We start from the raw sequence: 21,079 nt of genomic DNA, 5'->3' as shown, positions 1-21,079 counted from the left end.
GACTTGAGGACACGGGGAGGGGGAAGGGTAAGCTGGGACGAAGTGAGAGAGTGGCATGGACATATATACACTACCAAATGTAAAATAGATAGCTAATGGGAAGCAGCCGCATAGCCCAGGGAGATCAGCTTGGTGCTTTGTGACCACCTAGAGGGGTGGGATAGGGAGGGTAGGAGGGAGAGAGATGCAAGAGGGAGGAGATATGGGGATATATGTATAGGTATAGCTGATTCACTTTGTTATACAGCAGAAACTGACACAACATTGTAAAGCAATTATACTCCAATAAAGATGTTAAAAAAAAAAGAAAGTAAATAGGCATGCTAAATCCCAGCTTGTATTTGTTCCAACTGTTGTGGCAGCAAATGGAGACCCACATTAGGTGCAGAACATTATTTTGATTTTTGTTAAGCATTCCCAGAAATGCACCTGATTGTCGGGTTTTCAGTTTTGCCAGTTCATTTGAAATGATCTGCTTCCATCTAGCATGGGCTTTGTAAAGCATAATTACAGATTTATCTATAACGTTTTACATATGACTCATTGTTCTTAGAACTTAGAGATTATCAGACCTACATTATCAGAAATACAGGCAGCACAGAAATACATCCAAATTTGAACTAGGCTTCTGTGAAGTGAATATCTCTTGAATAAGGCAAATAGACTCTTGAGTATGTAGAATAACTGAAATTTTAAAATTGTCCACTCAGACCTCATTTTAGTCATTATTTTAAACATTTTTCCAGACAAAATCTTTTACAATTACCTAAATTGATGAGAGTACTTCATTTCCTCTCCCTGTCCACCCTCTGGTAACTGTGATCACGACCAACAGAATTACAGATTTCTATATTTTTAAAGATGTGCAAAATGTTCAACTCTGTGAAAATGTATAGGCCAAAATGCTGGGAAAACACCCAAAAATATTTATTCTAGTTTACTGGACCCGTGATTTTTAAGTCACCCCATGGGCTTTAATTTATAAGCTTTTCAACATAAGATAAAATTGTGTAGTTATTTGTTTCATTATGTTCTCCAAAGGACTATTAGCTCAATGGGGGAAGGGACCCTTTCTATTCTGATCTCCATTGTAGTCTCAGAGATGATCATACTACCTGGTACATAATTAGCTCTCAACAAATATTTATTGAATGAATTAATGAATTCTGTGAAATTGCCAGAATATAGCAGCATAGAACGTGAAGAAGTTAAATGTTGTGGTAACTAGACCCTAAATAATAAAAAAGTTATCTAACCACATGTGACTTTCTTGGTTTTCCATCTCAGGAAATATGCCAAAAATGTGAATAACTCAAGGCAAATTAATTTCCATTACTAGAAAAACAACTTACCTGCAACACTAGAGTAAAAACAACATCTTTATATGTAAATAGTTGTTCATCGTTCCCACAATTATTTGAGTTCATCTTTGATAAGTGCTAGTGTTAGTATTACTCTCCCTATAATTTTGCTCCCAAAGAAAAGATTATACTGATTATATTGATCTATATGCTTTATTAAATAACTTACCTTTAAGCGCTTCTCTTTTTGGTGGTCCGATATTCCCAGGACCCAGTGCTCCCATTGCAGATGAACTATTTGACTGTAGGAGAGGAAAAAAGTCCAACATTCTGTAATTACTACTTGTATAACTTACATGACCAGTAATACTTTAAATTTGATAAGCTTTCCATCTACAGTTTCATTAAGCTTCCCAGTTTAATTATCCATTGTTGTTATATAACCAAGAGACAGATGTCAAGTATTAATTTGAATGTGTTTTCCTTGTTCTTTCAAAAAGTATTTGGTTTAATAGACCCCAAGGCAGAATTGATCTTTGATCAGACTAAATCCCCAGTTCCAGCCCAGTGAATCATGTATTCTTGGGGCTAGGGGAATGAGCCACATTCAACTCTTTGAAGGTTAGAACCAAGTGTTAGAATAAGAGCATCGACCCTTTTGGGTTTTGGCAGTTGTCTGGTCATAGTTAGATGGGGGACAGAAGTATGGGAAAGTTTTATAGAAATAAAAACAAACCACTAAATAGAGTCTAAGTATTTAGACATCAAACAACTCATTCAAAAGTCTTGATAATAGCTTTTACTTCTTTCCACTGTGGATATGAAATACTTCTTCGTCCCATCACCTCATGACACTGAACTAGTGGATTTAAACAGCAATCCCAAATTAATAGTGTCAAATACATGCTGAACCACTTCAGTCTTCATGCAAGTTCAGGTTTATTTTGCCATCTTCTGTACGAGCAGACATACCCCCTGTATGGGACAGGGACAGCAGACATACTGCTCCTGTCTCACCAGTAGAAGAACAGTTTTCTTTTTTCAGCTAAGTATAACACACATTACACCATCAGTATAGCGGCAACCACCTTATTGGTCCCTGTCAGGAGTTCTTTGCTACTTCAAGAAAATCCCAATTTTTTTTTAATTAATTGTTCTTGCTGATGTCAGACTCTGCAGCTCCAATTCACTCCATTGCTGGCAGTCAAAACTTCTTATCGCGTGGTCCTGGCAAACTAGCACCTCCAACTCTCCTTTTCCAGGCCCCTGCCCTTATCTCCCAAGACTTCAGACAGGTACACAAGTTATAATGTCCTGTTTGGGCAAGAGGAATAGGGTCTGTCCTTGAAAGCTGGTGGAAAAGCTCATCTGTGTCTTTTTTATGCTAAATTATTCCAACAGCTATAAATTAGAAATTAATCTGTAACATCTCAACGGTTTCTGGGACAGTAGCTATTGCTTTGCAAAAGGTGCTTCAAAAGTGCTATGTCTGCTGTTAAGGTGTTACAGGCATTTTTATGTGAAAATCCCAAGACAATATTCTGTACATTTTTTCTTTTAAATCACTAAAGTCATATAAACTTGCAGTGCTTTTCTTAAGTTATTAATCACCAGATTATTAATAATACTAATAGTCAATCAGGGTAAAGCATTTTTTGGAACCTGAGGGCCTCTTGTTTTGTTGAGTGCTTCCTTCCTCAGCAAATTAAAATCCATAGAAATAAAAACGTGAACATTCCTGACAAAAATTGGTATGCTCTCCATGGACAGTGATGATTGGATCAGTATATCAGAACAGAGGCGGAGTTTCAGGTTATTAACTTAATGAAAATAAATGATTAAAAATAAAATTTTCAAGTGAAAAGATGGATCAGGATAATAAAAACATTAAAAACCATCTGGCAATTTTTTCTATAAGAATATCATTTCAGCCTCTACCATGAATGTACATCCAATTATCTGAGCAATTTATCATTGCAATTCATGCCACTTTGCAATATGTAAGAGACTTAGAACATCCTCGTTACGTTGTCTGTGCAGAGTGGTAAACCTTATTTCCCAAGGTCTTAAGATCCCCTCGTGAGACAACAGACATACTCTCTTCCCAATCTCCTATATTCTTAACAATTCTTGGTGGGGATAGTGTAAATAAACCAATGTGTATGCAACAGTTCTAAATGCTGTTTTCAGTGAGTGTATTTTCAAAAACACATCGCTCTTGTAATCGTTCTACAGTTCCCAAGATTAATACATGTTAAAAAATGAAAAGCCGTTTCTCTCCTGGAAAATTTAATAGTTCATTAGAAACATTAATTTTTCTCCCAGTGTTGTGATACCCCAATTCTATATCCTCTAATGATATCTGTACTGTGGTGTCTGAATGACCAATTATCTCAAAATTGCTTATAACCCAGATATACAGAATCATACATTATTATAGTAATTTTCCTTTATATATTGTACAATTTGGTAAAATGATTCTAGTCTCTCTATTCTCATAAGCATTCATCTTTCCCCTGGACACACCTGTAGATGCAAATAAACATCTCCATACATAAATGCCAAAGGAAACAGGCTTTGTAACCAGGGGAAATTCTTATCTCTGAATCTGTTCTAGTTACAAGTTCCACTTCCCTTTATTCCAGAATGCTGTTTCCCTGTATGACATACTTTTTTCTATATGACATAACTTTACCTTTTCTATACTTTTTCTATATGACATAACTTTACCTTTCCCAGGATTTATCATTCTATTTCAGCTAAGGTAGCAAGAACGAGTTTGCCTTCCCAAACTTATTGATATATTGCACTTAACTTTTTCTTCTGTGTCCTATTTGTTGTATATATTCAATGCTGTTACTAATGGCCTGCTTTTTCTTTCCTTCTTTGGCCTCTACTAAGAATTCTCCCTGACTAAAACTTCTTGGTTCCTAATCCTGGCTCCAAGCTGACTCAGTTCCCCTCCTCCACAAATTTTATTTCCATTGCATGTCTTATTTGATTCTGCCCTGTTCCACGTAACTTCTTCCTGGAGGGTGGAAGCTCAATCCAGTGTCAATCTGGTTGACACTGGATTGGCTGCCTATTTAGATTATACTACTTTTTTTTCCACACTATGGCAAAAAAGAATTTGGGGAGGAGAAAATTGATGTGTATGTTCATGGGAGATGGTTTATTCATGGTAAACTGGTCATGATAACAAAGAACATTAAAATAGTTTAAAGCAAATTGATATATTCTGCTATAGTACAAGACTTTTTAAAATAAATTTATTTATTTATTTATTTTTGGCTGCCTTGGGTCTTCATTGCTGTGCGATGGCTTTCTCTAGCTGCAGGGAGCGGGGGCTACTCTTCGTTGCAGTGCGCAGGCTTCTCACTGCGGTGGCTTCTCTTGTTGCAGAGCACAGGCTCTAGGGCACAGGCTCAGTAGTTGTGGCACGCGGGCTTAGTTGCTCTGCGGCATATGGGATCTTCCCGGACCAGGGCTCAAACCCTGGTCCCCTGCATTGACAGGTGGATTCCTAACCATTGCGCCACCAGGGAAGCACCTATAGTATGAAACTCCTGCCGTAAATTTTGTTTGCCTTCACACAGGCAGTCTGATAGACGAGGTTTGCTAATATCTAAGGATCAGGAGAATGGAGAGGAGGAGGTTACATGGAAGTATTTTGAGTATTCTGAGCATACTGGCAGTGGCTGTGGCATGGCCAAAGGTCAATTCATGCAACTCTCCTACCCAAAATGAAGCCCATCTTGCTGCTGCAAGCCTCCCTGAGGTTCCCTGTCCTGACCCCAAATGCTATTCAACTAATTAGATTCCACAGCTCTATCTGAGCATGTAGCCGGAAGCCAATTTTAATAGGCTGAAGCTAGTTTGTCCCCTTATTTGGATCAAAATATTTTCTGTTCTGCTTTCATGTGTAGACAAATTTTTAAAAATTAAGGGTTTGGGGGGCCTAATTAATACTGTCTAATTAAAATTATTTGTTTTATAGAAATATTGTCTAGGCTTAAAAATCCTAGCTACCACTCTTTGTAATGGTTGTCAAGCAATCTTTGGCCATAAATATAAATGACAAACATTTTGAAATGTGGCTATTGCTACCATAGTTACAGAACTATTTTCCTATTCAGTGTTCAGGTAGTTTAGAAAAAATATAATTATGTTTGCTAGAAATGTACTAGAGGTTATACTCTCATGCATAATCAGTCCTGCAACCTCCTGTGAATGTATTAGATGACAGAGCCCTGCTCCCACAGCAAGGTTGGAACAAGTTGTTCAAATACAGTTTCACAACTTAGTGTGATCAGAACTAATTCATCTGTAAGTATACAACCACCTGTCCGGACTCAAAGTCATCCTCTTCCGGATAAAGCAGCTTAGAGAGAGCCTGCAGAGCTGAAACTGAGGAAATGGTTTCAATTTCCATATTTTCCGATTCCATATTCTGAGGAAGAAGATAATCAGAAAGAGGTATTTTAGTCTTCTATTTTATTTAAGACATGAAGCTTTTTCTAAATTGTCATATCTCCCTTCTTTCCCTGGGTCACTCCATTATCTCTTATTCCTCCTTGAAAATCCTTGTAAACTCCTTCAAATATATGTATTTTGCTGACTCACAGACCTGGGGCAGCAAGTAAACGCAAGTATACAGCTTGCTTTATTAAAACTTCGTGCTCAATCTAACAAGCATTTCTTGAGCACCTTCATAGTGGTTCTCAGATTTTAGTGTGTTTAAGAGTCACTTGGGGGCTTCCCTGGTGGCGCAGTGGTTGCGTGTCCGCCTGCCGATGCAGGGGAACCGGGTTCGCGCCCCGGTTTGGGAGGATCCCACATGCCGCGGAGCGGCTGGGCCCGTGACCCATGGCCGCTGAGCCTGCGCGTCCGGAGCCTGTGCTCCGCAACGGGAGAGGCCACAACAGTGTGAGGCCCGCGTACCACAAAAAAAAAAAAAAAAAAAAAGAGTCACTTGGGGAGTTAGTTAAAAATGCACATCCTTAAACTCTACCCCAAGAGAAAGGGTATGTCAGTGTCATGTAGAATGTACATTATTATTTGGAAACATACTTTTGTAGACTACCTTTTTTATCTGTCTAATATATGCTGTCTAGCTTGTATATTCCTATTTAGTGAACTGAAAAGGATGTTTGTTGGGGGGAATGTCTCAAGGAACTTTACTCATTTCACACTTTTGCCTCAGGCAGGCTGGTATCTTCTGCTTTATTTAAAATTTTAATCAACCCTTGATGATGCCTTGCATTATATTGCTGTTTGAGACCTCTAGTGGGTTGGTTCATTAACTTTAGTGAAAGTTCACACAAAATAAATTTTTTCTGATTATAATAGTGATACTATATATGTCTATTGTGAAAATTTTAGGAAATGATACATTAAAAGTAGAAATAAGAGAATCACAACTACTTGTAATCCTACCAACCAGACATCAGTCTTTTAAATAATCTCTACCGTTATATTTGGAGTAGGAATTCAGGATCTTTAAAAATCTTGGGAGTGTCAGACTTTAATGAATAACCTGAATAAAGACTGTAGAATTAGGCCTATTGTTAGTGATTTGGGCATAAATATAATAGGAATCTTTTCTACACTTCTGCTGATATTTTTTGAACATTATTTTATAAAATTAATTCACAGGAAGATTTTCTTTAGTGCTTTTATTAAATGATCCACTAAAATTTTTGTGTTGTGCCTAGAACAGTAATACAAAGGAATTCTCAAAAGTGTGCTGGTACAATCACCTGTCAAAATCAATCTGCATGTAAATGGCGTTTTACAAATCTTTTGTTTTACTACTATATTTTACCATTATTTTGACTTTCCTTTTTAAAAGGAAAACTGATCTGAATGCTTATCGGAGATGTCAAGGGTATGAAACAAATGTTAAATTGCCCTATAGATCTAGCACAGAGGCAAGTATATCATAGTGGTTAAGAGTAAGGGCTCTGGAGTCATGTTGCTTAGATTTGTATCTATCATTTACTTCCTAGCTCTGTGACTCTGGGCTACATCATTTAAACTAATAATGATGTCGAATAACTTAATGATAAAACTCATTACACTGAAAACTCATTAAATTTGAAAAGGTGAAATAAGAGCCGATTAAAACAATCTTCTCTCACAGTATGGTCTGGTAGTCTGCTATGGAAATGAATAATTGACACATTAAATTAAACAAAGAGGCTTCTGTTTATATTTTTAAAGTCCTAGATGATTATGTGTTCATTAAATATTTACTTAACATTAAAAGCAAAAAGTTTATTGAAACATTTTCTACCTTTGACAGTGAAAGGGAAAAATGGATCCAGATATCAGATGCAATGATATAAATGGTATTTTAAATTGAAATTGTACAATGAGACTTTTAAAAAACAAATATAGCCGAAATTGTTTTACTATTCCAGCATTACCTACCTTACAATATTGTTGTGATGGCCGTATTATGCACCGTAGGTAAAAGAGTTTGCTAAAATATAAAAAGCTTTATTAAAATATCATTATTATTTGGCACATAGTGCCAGCACCCACAGGTACATGATGATGAGGCTTGCTAGAGCTTTATGGTGGGCTGGTGAGAGGGGAAGAAACTGGAACCAGTAGAACTAACCCAGAAGAAGGGTATTCAGAAGTGCCAAATAGAGCATCTGAGTTAGCAATCAGAACTGCTATTCACACATGCTCATGGGCTTGGCAGTGACATGGCAGCGCGAGTTTCAGGACGTGAGCAGTGTTTCGGCAGAAAGGTTGAATAGCCATGGTTACAGGGAGGCCTATTTAGGTAAGGTAGGATCCTGGTCCATAGGTGGGGGTATAGGAGGCAGGATGGGGTTCTTGAGCATTATGGGGGAGTTGGCAGCTAGAGGAAGGTTCAGAATAAGGCAGGGCTCAACATCACAGCTAGAAAAGAGAAAAGGAAACAGGCACTCCATCAGAGGCTTTCTAATGTCTCAGTGGAGGTTATGAAGGAAGGCTGTGTGGTTCAGTAAGTACACTGAATACTGTATTTAGGAAAAGCAGATGAATTCTAAATCCCCATCAGCTGGGAAGTAGCTCTCGCCTGGTTCTCATTGGTAAGAGGCAGGGCAGTGTGGGTAGTCGGAAGCTACACCTAGAGGCTGAGCGTCTTCAGTAACTGGAACTGGCATGTAGTCAGCAGTTGGTGAATACTGAATGAAGCATGACTAAAGTCATACGAATGTTGATTTCAAAATAGTCACCTTGGAAGGTTATACATTGATGTAAATTATGCTATCAATGCTCAAAATATTTTGGAACTGCCTTCATATGTATCACCAAGAAAACAGGTATCACTATGGTATCACTCAATGTGATTACACATCAGATTTGTCTCCAAGTGATTTCTAGATATATCTAGATATCACATCTACTTTCAAAATATGAAGATTTGATACTTTGAGGATATTCAAAAGAATGTGCTGCAAGCCTCAAGGTGATTCTAAAAGAGTAGCTTCAAAAGTAATTTGAGCAATAACAACAGCATTAGAATAAGTGGATAGCCTCCCAAAGTGACTGCTTTGAAGGGAATACCACTCCTTGGGATGTAAAACAAATCATTCACAATAATTTATAGTATGCTCTTTATATCTTAAGTATATTAGGAATCAGACTTTTTTTGCGGTACGCGGGCGTGTCACCGTTGTGGTCTCTCCCGTTGCGGAGCACAGGCTCTGGACGCGCAGGCTCAGCGGCCATGGCTCACGGGCCCAGCCGCTCCGCGGCATGTGGGATCCTCCCAGACTGGGGCGCGAACCCGGTTCCCCTGCATCGACAGGCGGACGCGCAACCACTGCGCCACCAGGGAAGCCCGAGGAATCAGACTTTTAAAATTCCAAATTATGCTGGCATACAATGGCATAGGTTCATACTTAGCTAAATTGGAGTAGAAATATCATAATAAAATTGGCACTCCAGCAAAAATAATTTTTACCATATCAACCATAATAATCATCTATAAACACAAAATAATAAATCACGACAAGTTTGTTGATATTGTAGTTTGACAAACAAAAGAATCAGCAATACTTTGTAAGTAACTAATCAAAGAATTCAAAGTATCAAAAGAGAAAAACAATGATCTGAATTTTTAAAAAACTATATTCTAAATTCAATGGAAATGAAGATTCTACTAGCTTTTTTAGAAGTCTAACAAATTCAGAATAATTTGTTAAACTATTAAAAACATATTAAAGTTCATTTGACAAATAGATAACATCGGAAAAATTAAAGCAAGATGCCTTTTTATGAACTATGCAGTGTTATTTATTTGTAGGACTATCTTTTATTTGTAAATTTGATATAAAGTTCATCTTGAGCCTGACAATCAAGGTCCTTCAGGATTTAACCCCAACCTAATTTTCTGCCCTTCCCTCCTATTATTCTCCTACCTGTAATCTGCATTCTGTTAAAAACTGAACTGCTAATTAAACATACCCTATAATCTCCTGCCTTTGTACTTTGGAATGTATTCTTCCTTTTGCTTAGACTACCCAGATAGTATAGTGTAGTGATTTAAAAAAAAGAAAAATTCTGGAGCCACACTGACTGTTTGAAACTGTCATTGCCACTTAAATAGGCCAAGAATAAATTTAAGGCAAATTTAAGCAGGAACTTCATTTAAAAAATATATTGCTAAATCTTCTATTTCAGATTTGGTTATTTAGAAAGTAAATTTTCTAGACCCTTTTTTTTTTCTCTCACTCTCTTTTGCTAGGCCAATTCCAGTGGCAGTTTTCTAGACAGTGCTTTTAATTTTTCCCACATCAGCTTGAATCCTTAGGGCCTTCATAGGTGATTGGGGGATCTCTTTCAGTACTAGCCACAATGAGCTAAAGAGACAAATGCTTCAGAACCAGCTCTTTATCAAAACATTGGAGCCATTTAGGGACTAAACAAGCTCAACCAGGATGACTCCAGACTCACGGCACCGAAACAATAATATCAATAACCCGAGATTAAGTCAGACTCTAGTTGAGAGGGCTGGGGTCTCAGCAGGAATGACTCTTCGACCTGAACTAATTGGAGAGACGTCTAGGTTAAATTAGTGAAAATTCTGAATTACACACTATTCAAAAAGAAATGACATTTTATTAATTCAAGTTTATATAGCAAATAAAATCAGGGTAATAAAGAATCACCAAATAGTATCATTTGGGAACTTGGTTAATAGGTAAACACATATCCCTATGTAGAGTACTGACTGTTTATAGCTGAATGATTTCAAAGTATTAAAAATTCATTTACTCTCTTAAATAAAATTGGCATTTCTTCTGCAACTTTATTTATATAGTACCTTATTTAACAATTCCTGTATTAAAATTCTTCTGAAAACACAAAAGTAAACATCATCTATGCCTATGTCTGAGTTAAATTATAATACACTGGTTGGTTTTTTCTTACATTTTTTGACAACTACAGACATCAATGATTCCCTGCCTATTAAAACTAATTCATTTTGACTTGTTTTTAACAATACCAAGAATAATTTCCTTTTTTAGGTCTCTAACTTTCACTGCTATCAAATGTACCAAGTCATAAGTAACAATGGGGACTTAACAAGAGTTTTTGTTACAAATTTAAAATATATTTAATGGAAGATGATTTTTGAAAGTACCTGGAATATTTCATAAACCTAAATGTCAAGAAATGAGCCTCTTGATTTAATATTTCCTCTACCCATTATTCTTTGTTTTAGCCAAACTTAATACACTTGCCAACAATTTTTTTGTTTCTGTCTCATTCCCATACTCCACCTCTATCTAAAAAGGAGTTGAGACAGCTCATTTTCCTTCAGGGCTTGGAAATTTTCTCCCGAAGTCAACAGGCCTGTTTTCTTCATTTCTTCAGGAAATAGTCTCTGTTCTGAATCCCTGTCACAACAAGAAGCTCTTAGGAGAAGAGACCCCTACCTCTCCGCTCAAACTCTGTACTCTCCCCTTACTCAGATTTTATTTTCTGTCACAGTCCCTTAACTTTTGACGGGTACGGTCCAACGAGATATAACACTTACTCTCCCAGTCATCCCTTGGTGAGTAGCAGGTTTGGTAGGGACAAGTAGGCTTTTGCACACCACGCTCCAGCCCCCCAAGTGCGGTCTGACTGCTTCTCACTCCTCAACGGATCTGACCAACTGCAGTTGCCACAGCGTTCACATTCCCGCACACAGGGCATTGTCCACGAAGTACGGGCCATTTTTTTCAGTCTGAACAGCGTTATACCCCCTAAAAAATATATCCCAACCACGGCAACCTGGTCCAAGATAAATCATGCCTGTACATGTAAAACAGAAGATAACAGTGGCTACTTCAACTTGGAGCACCCAGATCTACCTACAAGGAAATAATAGTTTTCACTCTCAAATTAGCGTTACAACCGTAAGTGTATGTAAGTGTCTAGAGAAAAACGTCGGGAAGGCTTTGCATGTTCATTTTGGCCTTCTGACATTCCATCCGCATCCATCCCTTGTCTGGTAAAACTGCCCCATCTCACTCACATCCTGATAGGCTGAGTTTTGTTAAAGCTGAATCCTGCTTCTAGAGCGTCTAGGGCAGGGGGATTTAGGGAACGGGTCTGTTCTATCGGCAACTTGTGGCTTTTTTGGGGTATCTCTCACAGCCGTAAGTATCTAGAGTTCTCCCTAATTTCTCTGATAGCTAAGGCATCTGAGGACCCCTTCTTTCCCCCTTCTAAGGTTCGGGTTTCCTCACCTGGGTCGGTTTTTTGGTGGCTCTCTAGGATCCAAAAATACGCTGCGGAGAGCTCTGCGTCCCTCTGTTGCCTGGGAAACTTTGTTTCCGATCGCCCCCGCCCCCCACCTCCGGGTTCCCGCTTGACTTTCCTGGCCAATCATAGAAGAGTGTCCTTTGAAACCTCACGAGAAGCAACCAATCCGAGCGCGTGCCAGTTGGGGTCAATGGCCGCCCGTTCCAGTTAACTAGGTCGACCCCCTTTAAGCCTGGGTCTCAGCATCGCTCCAGCGGAGAAGCGCCCACAGCGCAGGCTGGCTCTTTTCGGCCGCAGAAGTTCCGGGTCAGCCTCTCAGGCTGCTCGGCAGTTTCATCTGCCTTCGCTCTTACTTCGCCGCCACCAGAGTAACAGCCACCACCGGTTTTCGTTTGTTCGGGAAATAAACCGGCTCCCTCACTGTTACTTTTTTCCTGCACGTGGATTCTAGATCGGACCGCTAGTTGTCCAGCAGATCCGGAACAGCGTGGGCGGAAAGGTAGGCTCGGTGGCCGGGGGATTTGAGGAGGTTTTGTGGCGGCTCCACACGCGCTCCTCACGCCCCCTTTCCGCGCTCTGACAGAGACACGTGTTGTGGTTCCATCCCGGCTCAGCGTTTGTGTGTGTGTTTGTGTCTATGTGTGTGTAGGGTGGGATCGCGCTTTTTTTCCTCTGCTGTGGGCAAGCCTTCTGGATCCGGAGCCCCACGGGGAGCACCCCTACGGCTGCCACGCGGCTCCAGCGAGGCACCGGCCGGAGCTACGCGTCGTTCCCACTCACGGGAACGTTGCCGGACCCGGTGCCGAGCTTTTCCCGCTTTGGAGTGCAGAAACGCTGGCGCGGCGCCAGTTAGGTCTGCTTGGCAATCGGAGTGTTTGCCCTTGGCCTAGAGGTACAGTTGTGACCCTAGTTTCTCAGGAATTCCGTGGTTTGGTTTTAAACAAAAGGGAAACAGAATAGATGGCTTAATAAATATTTGGAGTATTCAAAACTGATTAGCTGTGTTCGATAGTGGGCCCCTTCATGTAGTATTTGAGTGTTGTAAGCAAGGAGAGGTAGGATGGCTTTAATGGATGGTTACTTTTGGTTATCCAGGACCTGGAATTCGGTTATGAATTAACTAAATTGCTTTCCTTCTTTCTGCTATCTGGTGAAGGAAATAGTGAAGCTTGAGTAATTTGTCTATTCTACTTGTTATTACCACAGTAAACAACAACAAAATGGAGGTAGAATATTTAAGTTATTGGCTAAAGTTTTGGCTTTTTAGCCAAATTACCTATAGCGTAATTCCCCTTATTACTGTAGGTGATCAGAGTTTAAGCGTCTTAAATTTTATTTCTCTCGGATACTTGCGGAACTTAAGTTATGTATGCTATGCTGTCTCTTGCTTCTTGATTGCTTTTTTCTTTCTATTCCGCCTCATTGTGCATTAGCCTAAGCCCGTAATGCCTAGCTAGTGCTTTTTGGACCTTTTTGCTGTGACTCACAGTAAGAAATTTTGTATTGTGACCCAGTACTTATACGCGATATATAACTGACAAGTGTTTCACAGAAACAGTACTTAATTACGTGCTTTTACTCTGATGCTTTCCATTATATTTTTAAAAATGTGGACCACAACCCACTAATGAATTGTCATTCACGGTTTGAAAAAGATCTGGTCTTAGATCTTTGGTTTTCAAACTTGTGTGTGTTTAGGAATCTCTTAGGATGTTTGTTACAAATACAGGTTTCCCTGGCTTACTCCAGGAACTGGTTCAGTCGGTCTGTGATGGGGCCCGGGAAGGTGCTATAAAGTGCTGGGCACAGTGCCAGATGCACAAATATTTAATAAATAATAGTTTTCTGCTTGGAAAACAAACGCTATTTATGTTTAGGGATATAATTACCTCTTCAAGGTTTGGCCTGCCCCTGCAAGGTTGAATCCCTGCTAAGGGCTGTTTTCTCCAGGGTTGGGGAGGTAAGAAGTTTGGAGATCCGTCCTGGGTCTGAGATGAATCTTCAGGCACTTGACTTACATAGAGAATTTCGTAAATACAGAAACTTAAGGGTTGAGGAACACAAAGGTTAGAGAGGTTCAGTGACTTGCCCAGGGTCACGTTGTCAGTGAGTGGATCTCAGAGATAAAGATCACTTGATTAGGTTTAATATTCTCATCCATCCTGCCTTGATAGCAGGTCAGACCTAGAGGCAGATGTTGAAACAGGAAAAGAGTTTCCCTGGCTTGCTTATCCCAGAAGCAGAGGCAACAGAATTTCTTGCTTTTGACTGCTAGTTTGATCTTAAACTAATGAAACTTGAGAGATCTAAAAGATAAAAAACACAACTAAAAGTTTCTCTGGGTTATAGATGTGAAAAAAGGATATAGCTTAGTTAATTCTTTTATAATATATAAACTGTTTTAAAACACTAGTTAAATAATTTATTAAACCAGCATTAAAAGAAATTAAATATGAAAAATTTCCCTCAATTCTGCTACCAAAATATAACTGATATTTCTATTTCTTTTCTATTTTAACCAAATCTTAATTCCTGTTTATACAATGTTTTGTTCCTTTTATTTAATATGGTTCTGGGAATTTTTCCTATGTTCTTGATAGTCCTCATGTTTTTCATTATTAATGGCAGCTTAATATTGCATAAACTGAGATGGCCATAATGTACTCAGCCTAAATAAACAAGCAACAGAAGATTTATTTCCGATTATTCCATGTTATCTATAACACTGTAAAGTCTGGCTATTTAAAATCATTTATATAACTTACCTTCCATGCCCTCAAGAGGAATTCTAACAAGAAGGCCAGGAATCTGGACCTGAGCTGTGAATTTTTGCCCCCTTGGATGTATGGATTTGCCCCTCTAGGTTTCTCTGTGCTGGAGTAGCAGTCATCAACCACAATATGAGTTAGGTTGAATGTATTTTTTTAACTAATAAATATGGACATTTTCGAAAGGATATACTTTTAAAAATATATGAATCATAGCATATTCAAGCATATTCAAGTGCCATAATAACACTCATGGTGATTAGCTTTCTTTTTGAATATCTTTTCCAAATATTATATGAGTATGTATTCATTTGTAATTTAAATTTTTTATAAAGGAAGCAATTAAGTTGACTGGGAGAATAAAAGCTATAATTGGTCTGTATTAGCACATTCCCCCTTTTCAAAGCACACAGGTTGTCTTATTTTCTGTCATTCTAAAACATTAACTAGCCCCTCTTTTTAAAATTATAAAATATTTCAGACAGAAAATTACAGAGACTATTATACACCATCATCCATGTACCCACCAAAGATTTAACAATTGTTAACCTTTTGCCATATTTTCATTAGATGTTGTTTTTTTAAAGAACTAAAACATTACACTAAAACTAAACTTAAAACTAAAACACTACCTCTTTGTACCCCTTCCCAATCTCATTTCCTTCCCAATCCCAGAGGTATTTGTTCTTCTGAAGTTGTTAAATATTTTTCCTGTGTTTTTAAGTGCACTCAAACATAGGTGGCCATAAATGATTTGTAATATATTGTTTTGTATGTCCTTTGACATTTTCATAAATGGTATACTGTACTTACTCTTCTGCAACTTTTTGGGGGTCAACATTGTTTTTGAGATTTGTCTATAATGATAAATGTAGATAAAGTTAGTTATTTTAGGGGGGATAAACTGGGAGATTGGGATTGACATATACACACTACTATATATAAAGATAACTAATTAGAACCTACTGTATAGCACAGGGAGCTCTATTCAGTGCTCTGTAATGACTTGTATGGGAATGGAGTCTGGAAGAGAGTGATTATATGTATATGTATGTCTGATTCACTTTCCTGTACAGCAGAGATTAACACAACATGGTAAATCAACTATACCCCAATGAAAAAATTAACTAAAAAATTTTAAAAATGAAATAACATATATATAACTCACATAAATACTAAAATGTGAAGTGATTTTTATTTTTTACACAATTATTTCAGTAACACAGCAATATTCAAAAATGCTATCTTGCCATTTAATATGTACAGTTTTCATAGGTTTCTCCCAGTAGACTTATTGCACAATCCAGGAATAAAGCTTAAAACAGAAAGTCATTTAGGAGTAATAAAACCTAAATTAACAAAAGAAAAAAAAGTTGCTTTTATTGCTGTAAAGTAGCCCTCATATAACTATGCCACTTAAAAATATCTCCATTACACTATTGTTGTTGGACATTTAGGTTGTTTCAAGTATACAAATATTCATATAAATCATACCACTAAAAGAGGTACCTAAAATAGGCAAATTCATAGACACAGAAAGTAAAATATAGGGGCTGGGGAAGTGGGCAAATGGGAAGTTATTGTTCAATGGGTACAGAGTTTCTGTTTGTGGTGATGAAAAAGTTTTGTAAATATTGAATAGATAGTGGTGATGGTTAAACAATGTTGTGAATGTACTTAATGCCACTGAATTGTACACTTAAAAATGGTTAAAATGGTAAATTTTACATTCTATTTTACCACACACACAAATTACAAACATAAGAATTATGCTTATTTTTCAAAGGCATACTTTGAAAAATATATTTGATGACTAGTTTTTTTGTGGAGTAAAGCCCTGAGAAAAGTGAGATTTATTTTAAAAAATAAACTTGAATTAAGTTATATTAGCCAGATCTATTTTTCCTTGTAAAATGATATTTTTTGAAATCTTTAAATGACTACTATTACTTCATGCTTGTATAAGATTTTTATGACTACTAGTATGCTTCAGAAGTTTCCAGTTTTTCATTTTTTTTTGCTCTTTTTCTCCAAGGTTTTGAGGGAGGATTACTTCTGAAAGTGAGTAGGCGTTGAGGCTGTACTTTGCATTTGAATGCCATTCCTCTTTCATTTCTTTTTCTTTTCTTTTCTTTTCTTTTTTTTTTGCGGTACGCGGGCCTCTCACTGTTGTGGCCTCTCCGGTTGCTGAGCACAGGCTCCAGACACGCAGGCTCAGCGGCCATGGCTCACGGGCCCAGCCGCTCCGCGGCATGTGGGATCTTCCCGGACCGGGGCACGAACCCGTGTTCCCTGCATTGGCAGGCGGACTCTCAACCACTGCGCCACCAGGGAAGCCCCTCTTTCATTTCTTAGACTAGTTCTCTCCAGTGATGTACTCTCTTCTTTCTCCTCTCCCCTCTCCTAATCCTGTTCTTTCACCGCTGCCCTATTGGGTCCCTCTGCTTCCTTTCCATTTAGCCAAGCCTTCTCTTTGGGTTTCTCTGCCCTCCACTCCCGTCCTCTCTTGAGTTCCCTCCCCTGCCTTGTATCCTTCTCAGCTCCTCCAAGATTTCCCCTCTCTTGAGTTCTTTTGCCCACCCTCCCCTGTGGTCTCATCCCTGGTCTTTTCTTTTCCAATGTTGTAACTGCTAAAGGCATTCACTAAAATAAGACTTGTTTCATGGAAATTTACAGTCTTCTCTGCAGTGTCAGACTTGTAATATTTGGAAAGTTGGTCTTAATTTTGGGATTTGAAAAAAACCTTTCTAGCCTTTAAAATAAGATTCCGACATTATGGCCTTGACAAGTTATAGTATGAGTACAAAGGGGGAGAAAAGCACGTAACGTGAAAGATAATCAGTGAGTTATATTGCTTAAGATGTTTAATATGAACTGAAAACTAATGCACCATTTTCCGTAGCTCTACATTTTATTTTGGCATAAAATAAAATGATTACCATTAGAGGTTTGATCCCTTCCTATTTCCCGGAAAATGGCTGTGCTAATTTCACCTCTCCGTATCCATTTCTCTCTGGGGACTCAAACATTTAGGATAAAACATTGGTAACTCAGTTTCTACTTCCAGAGTTGGCATCACCAACTGTCAGTGCAAATAAGGACCCTATTGTACTTTGAGGCTTCAATTTTTCTCCTTTCTTCTTTAGTTCCATTTCTGTAACGCTTTCTTGGTGGAAAAGGGGTTTCTTCAGTGATTTGGTACTTTTCCTTTGCTTCTCTGCCTCTCTTCTTAGTTCGATAATTAATATGTTAAGGAACCATATGTATCATCAGAAGTTACTATTTATTGGAATGGTTTTATACCATGACTAATCACATTGCATGAATTTTCAGGCCAGGTTGTTTAGTCATGATGTTCTTGAGAAGGTGAAGTGAATTCGTGGAATGGTGAATGGAATTCACCATTCACGTGGAATTCATGAATGGTTATCTAGTAACTAGGCATTTTAGGGGGAACATTGTCTCCGAAGAGGATTTGCTTCCAAGAAGGCAGAAAAACTTTTTGATCCATTACATGGCTGAACTATGCTAGTCACTTCTTGACAGTTATTTCTCAAAGTAATGTGGGGGAATAATGGCATGAGTGACTTCCCCCCAGATCATTTATACTTTGTGAGACAGAAGCCCCTAAACATTTATGCTGAAATGACTTATAATAGGTACCCAGGTTTGAACTTATTTTGTTTCTGCTCTTTGAGATGCAGATTTATCTTCCTAATATGTGTTGCTTAAGCTAATGTTACAGTGAAAGTATTGTGTTCAGTTCCTTCACTTACTATTTGTTTGACCTTGGGAAAGTAATTTAGTATCTTAGACCCTCAGTTTCTTCAACTATAGAATGGAGATCAAAATACCTTTATGGTTTGTTGTAGGTAATTAAAAGATGAGGAATTTCAGATTCGATAAGTGCTTTTATCATTTCCCTTTTATATAAGAGATTCAAGAACTTAAGTGGTAAAATGGTATGTCCTGAAATGACCTACCATCATTTATTGATCCTCAGTCAGGTTTCTTACTAACCAGAACACTCCTAGGACCTATAAAGGACTATAAGTAGTACAAAAAGAAGATAATTTGCATGCTGATAAATGAGATAGTTGTGTAGTAATTTTTTTTGAATTGTAATTTGAAATGCAATTTATGTTCACTCTCTGGGCCAGCTTAGAGAGTGCTCCATAAATTTCCCTGATTGACTGATCCTTCACTGACAGTGAGGAGAACCCCAGCATTATATTTTAGAAAGCTTTCATATAGCACTTTACATTAAATTAAATTAGACAAGATAAGATATGTGGAGGGCCCTTTGTAAACTTATTTTTAAGAAAACATTTTGGTTACTCAGTGAAACTGCCAGAATTTTAGAGATGAGGAAACACATTCTAATGCATTAAAGTGACTAGCACAGCCCGATAGGTGGCAGCACTGATTGAATTGCCTCATTTAGATTGGACTACCAGGCAGGGATCATCTGCCCAGTTCCAGGAGTCTTTTCAGTGAGCTCTGATGATTTCTTTAGGCCTAGTGAATTTTCTGCAGAAGTCCTTCACCGTCTAGTACTTCTTTCTTTGAACATGTGTGCTTGCATTAAGACATCCAGGATGGAACTGTAAGCTGGGCTCAACATAAAAAGCTGTAGTTTTGTCAACTTTAAGCTCCTAGTCAGGCAGTGTGGATAAGGAGAAAGCACTCTGAAGAGGAATAGAAGTTGGCTAGAGGAACTCAACAATGACAGAGACAGATGCTCCTACTCATAGCCACATAGAGGGAGTACAGACTTGTTTTCCATTTTTTATTAAAGCAGTGATATGCAGGGAGAAGCTAAAGTGTGCTAAGGTCTTATTTGTTAAAAAGGATATGGAATACTGATTAACTTCAGGCTTTCTTAGAAGAACATAAATTTAAATGTGTTAAAGAATTCAAGAGGGATCAGGGAAGATGGAGGAAGAGTAAGACGCGGAGATCACCTTCCTCCCCACAGATACATCAGAAATACATCTACACGTGGAACTGCTCCTATAGAACACCCACTGAACGCTGGCAGAAGACCTCAGAACTTCCAAAAGGCAAGAAACTCCCCACGTACCTGGGTAGGGCAAAAGAAAAAAGAAAAAACAGAGACAAAAGAATAGGGATGGGACCTGCACTAGTGGGAGGGGGCTGTGAAGGAGGAAAGGTTCCCACACACTAGAAGCCCCGTTGCGGGCGGAGACTGCGGGTGGCGGAGGCGGGAAGCTTCGGAGCCATGGAGGAGAGCACAGTAACAGGGTGCGGAGGGCAAAGCGGAGAGATTCCCTCAGAGGATCGGTACCGGCCAGCACTCACTAGCCCGAGAGGCTTGTCTGCTCACCCGCCGGGGCGGGCGGGGGCTGGGAGCTGAGGCTCGGGCTTCGGAGGTCGGATCCCAGGGAGAGGGCTGGGGTTGGCTGTGTGAACACAGCCTGAAGGGGGCTAGTGTGCCACAGCTAGGTGGGAGGGAGTCCGGGAAAAAGTCTGGAGCTGCCGAAGAGGCAAGAGACTTTTTCTTCCCTCTTTGCTTCCTGGTGCGCGAGGAAAGGGGATTAAGCACGCCGCTAAAAGGAGCTCCAGAAATGGGCGCGAGCTGCAGCTATAAGCGCGGACACCAGAGACGGGCATGAGATGCTAGGGCCGCTGCTGCAGCCACCAAGAAGCATGTGTGCGAGCACAGGTCACTCACTTTCCACACCGACCCTCCTGGGAGCCTGTGCAGCCCGCCCCTGCCAGGGTCCCGGGATCCAGGGACAACTTCCCCGGGAGAACGCACGGTGCACCTCAGGCTGGTGCAACGTCATGTTGGCCTCTGCCGCTGCAGGCTCGCCGTGCATCCGTACCCCTCCCTCCCCACGTCCTGAGTGAGCCAGAGTGCCTGAATCTGCTGCTCCTTTAACCCCGTCCTGTCTGAGCGAAGAGCAGACGCCCTCAGGCGACCTACACGAAGAGGCAGGGCCACATCCAAAGCTGAACCCCTGGAGCTGTGCGAACAAAGAAGAGAAAGGGAAATCTCTCCCAGCAGCCTCAGAAGCAGCAGATTAAAGCTCCACAATCAACTTGATGTACCCTGCATCTGTGGAATACCTGAATAGACAACCAATCATCCCAAGTTGAGGAGGTGGACTTTGGGAGCAAGATATATTATTTTTTCCCCCTTTTCTCTTTTTGAGAGTGTGTATTTGTATGCTTCTGTGTGAGATTTTGTCTGTATAGCTTTGCTTTCACCATTTGTCCTAGGGTTCT

The 21,079-nt window shown here is 39.2% G+C and overlaps 2 protein-coding genes across 5 annotated transcripts in view; one reads left to right on the top strand and one right to left on the bottom strand.

Moving 5' to 3' along the window:
* The window catches only part of DNAAF6 (dynein axonemal assembly factor 6), a 41,720-nt gene extending 29,640 nt beyond the window's left edge, over window positions 1-12,080 (bottom strand). Inside the window, exons 1-3 of the mRNA XM_024128173.2 lie at window positions 12,044-12,080; window positions 5,644-5,751; window positions 1,531-1,603 (exon numbers count right to left, since the gene is read on the bottom strand). Coding sequence (XP_023983941.1) covers window positions 1,531-1,603; window positions 5,644-5,748 — 178 coding nt within the window. The 5' untranslated portion in view covers window positions 5,749-5,751; window positions 12,044-12,080. The remainder of the gene's footprint in view (window positions 1-1,530; window positions 1,604-5,643; window positions 5,752-12,043) is intronic.
* Window positions 12,081-12,253: 173 nt separating this feature from the next.
* NUP62CL (nucleoporin 62 C-terminal like) overlaps window positions 12,254-21,079 on the top strand; it is a 79,463-nt gene continuing 70,637 nt past the window's right edge. For all 4 annotated transcript variants that reach the window (XM_024128198.3, XM_024128197.3, XM_024128195.3 and 1 more), the window contains exon 1: window positions 12,254-12,558. The gene's annotated coding sequence lies outside the window, so the exon portion shown is untranslated. The remainder of the gene's footprint in view (window positions 12,559-21,079) is intronic.

This window comes from Physeter macrocephalus, chromosome 21, assembly GCF_002837175.3.
Source record: "Physeter macrocephalus isolate SW-GA chromosome 21, ASM283717v5, whole genome shotgun sequence".
NCBI lineage: Eukaryota > Metazoa > Chordata > Mammalia > Artiodactyla > Physeteridae > Physeter > Physeter macrocephalus.
Note: the sequence above shows the minus strand (reverse complement) of the source record. Positions and strands in the feature narration are given on the sequence as shown.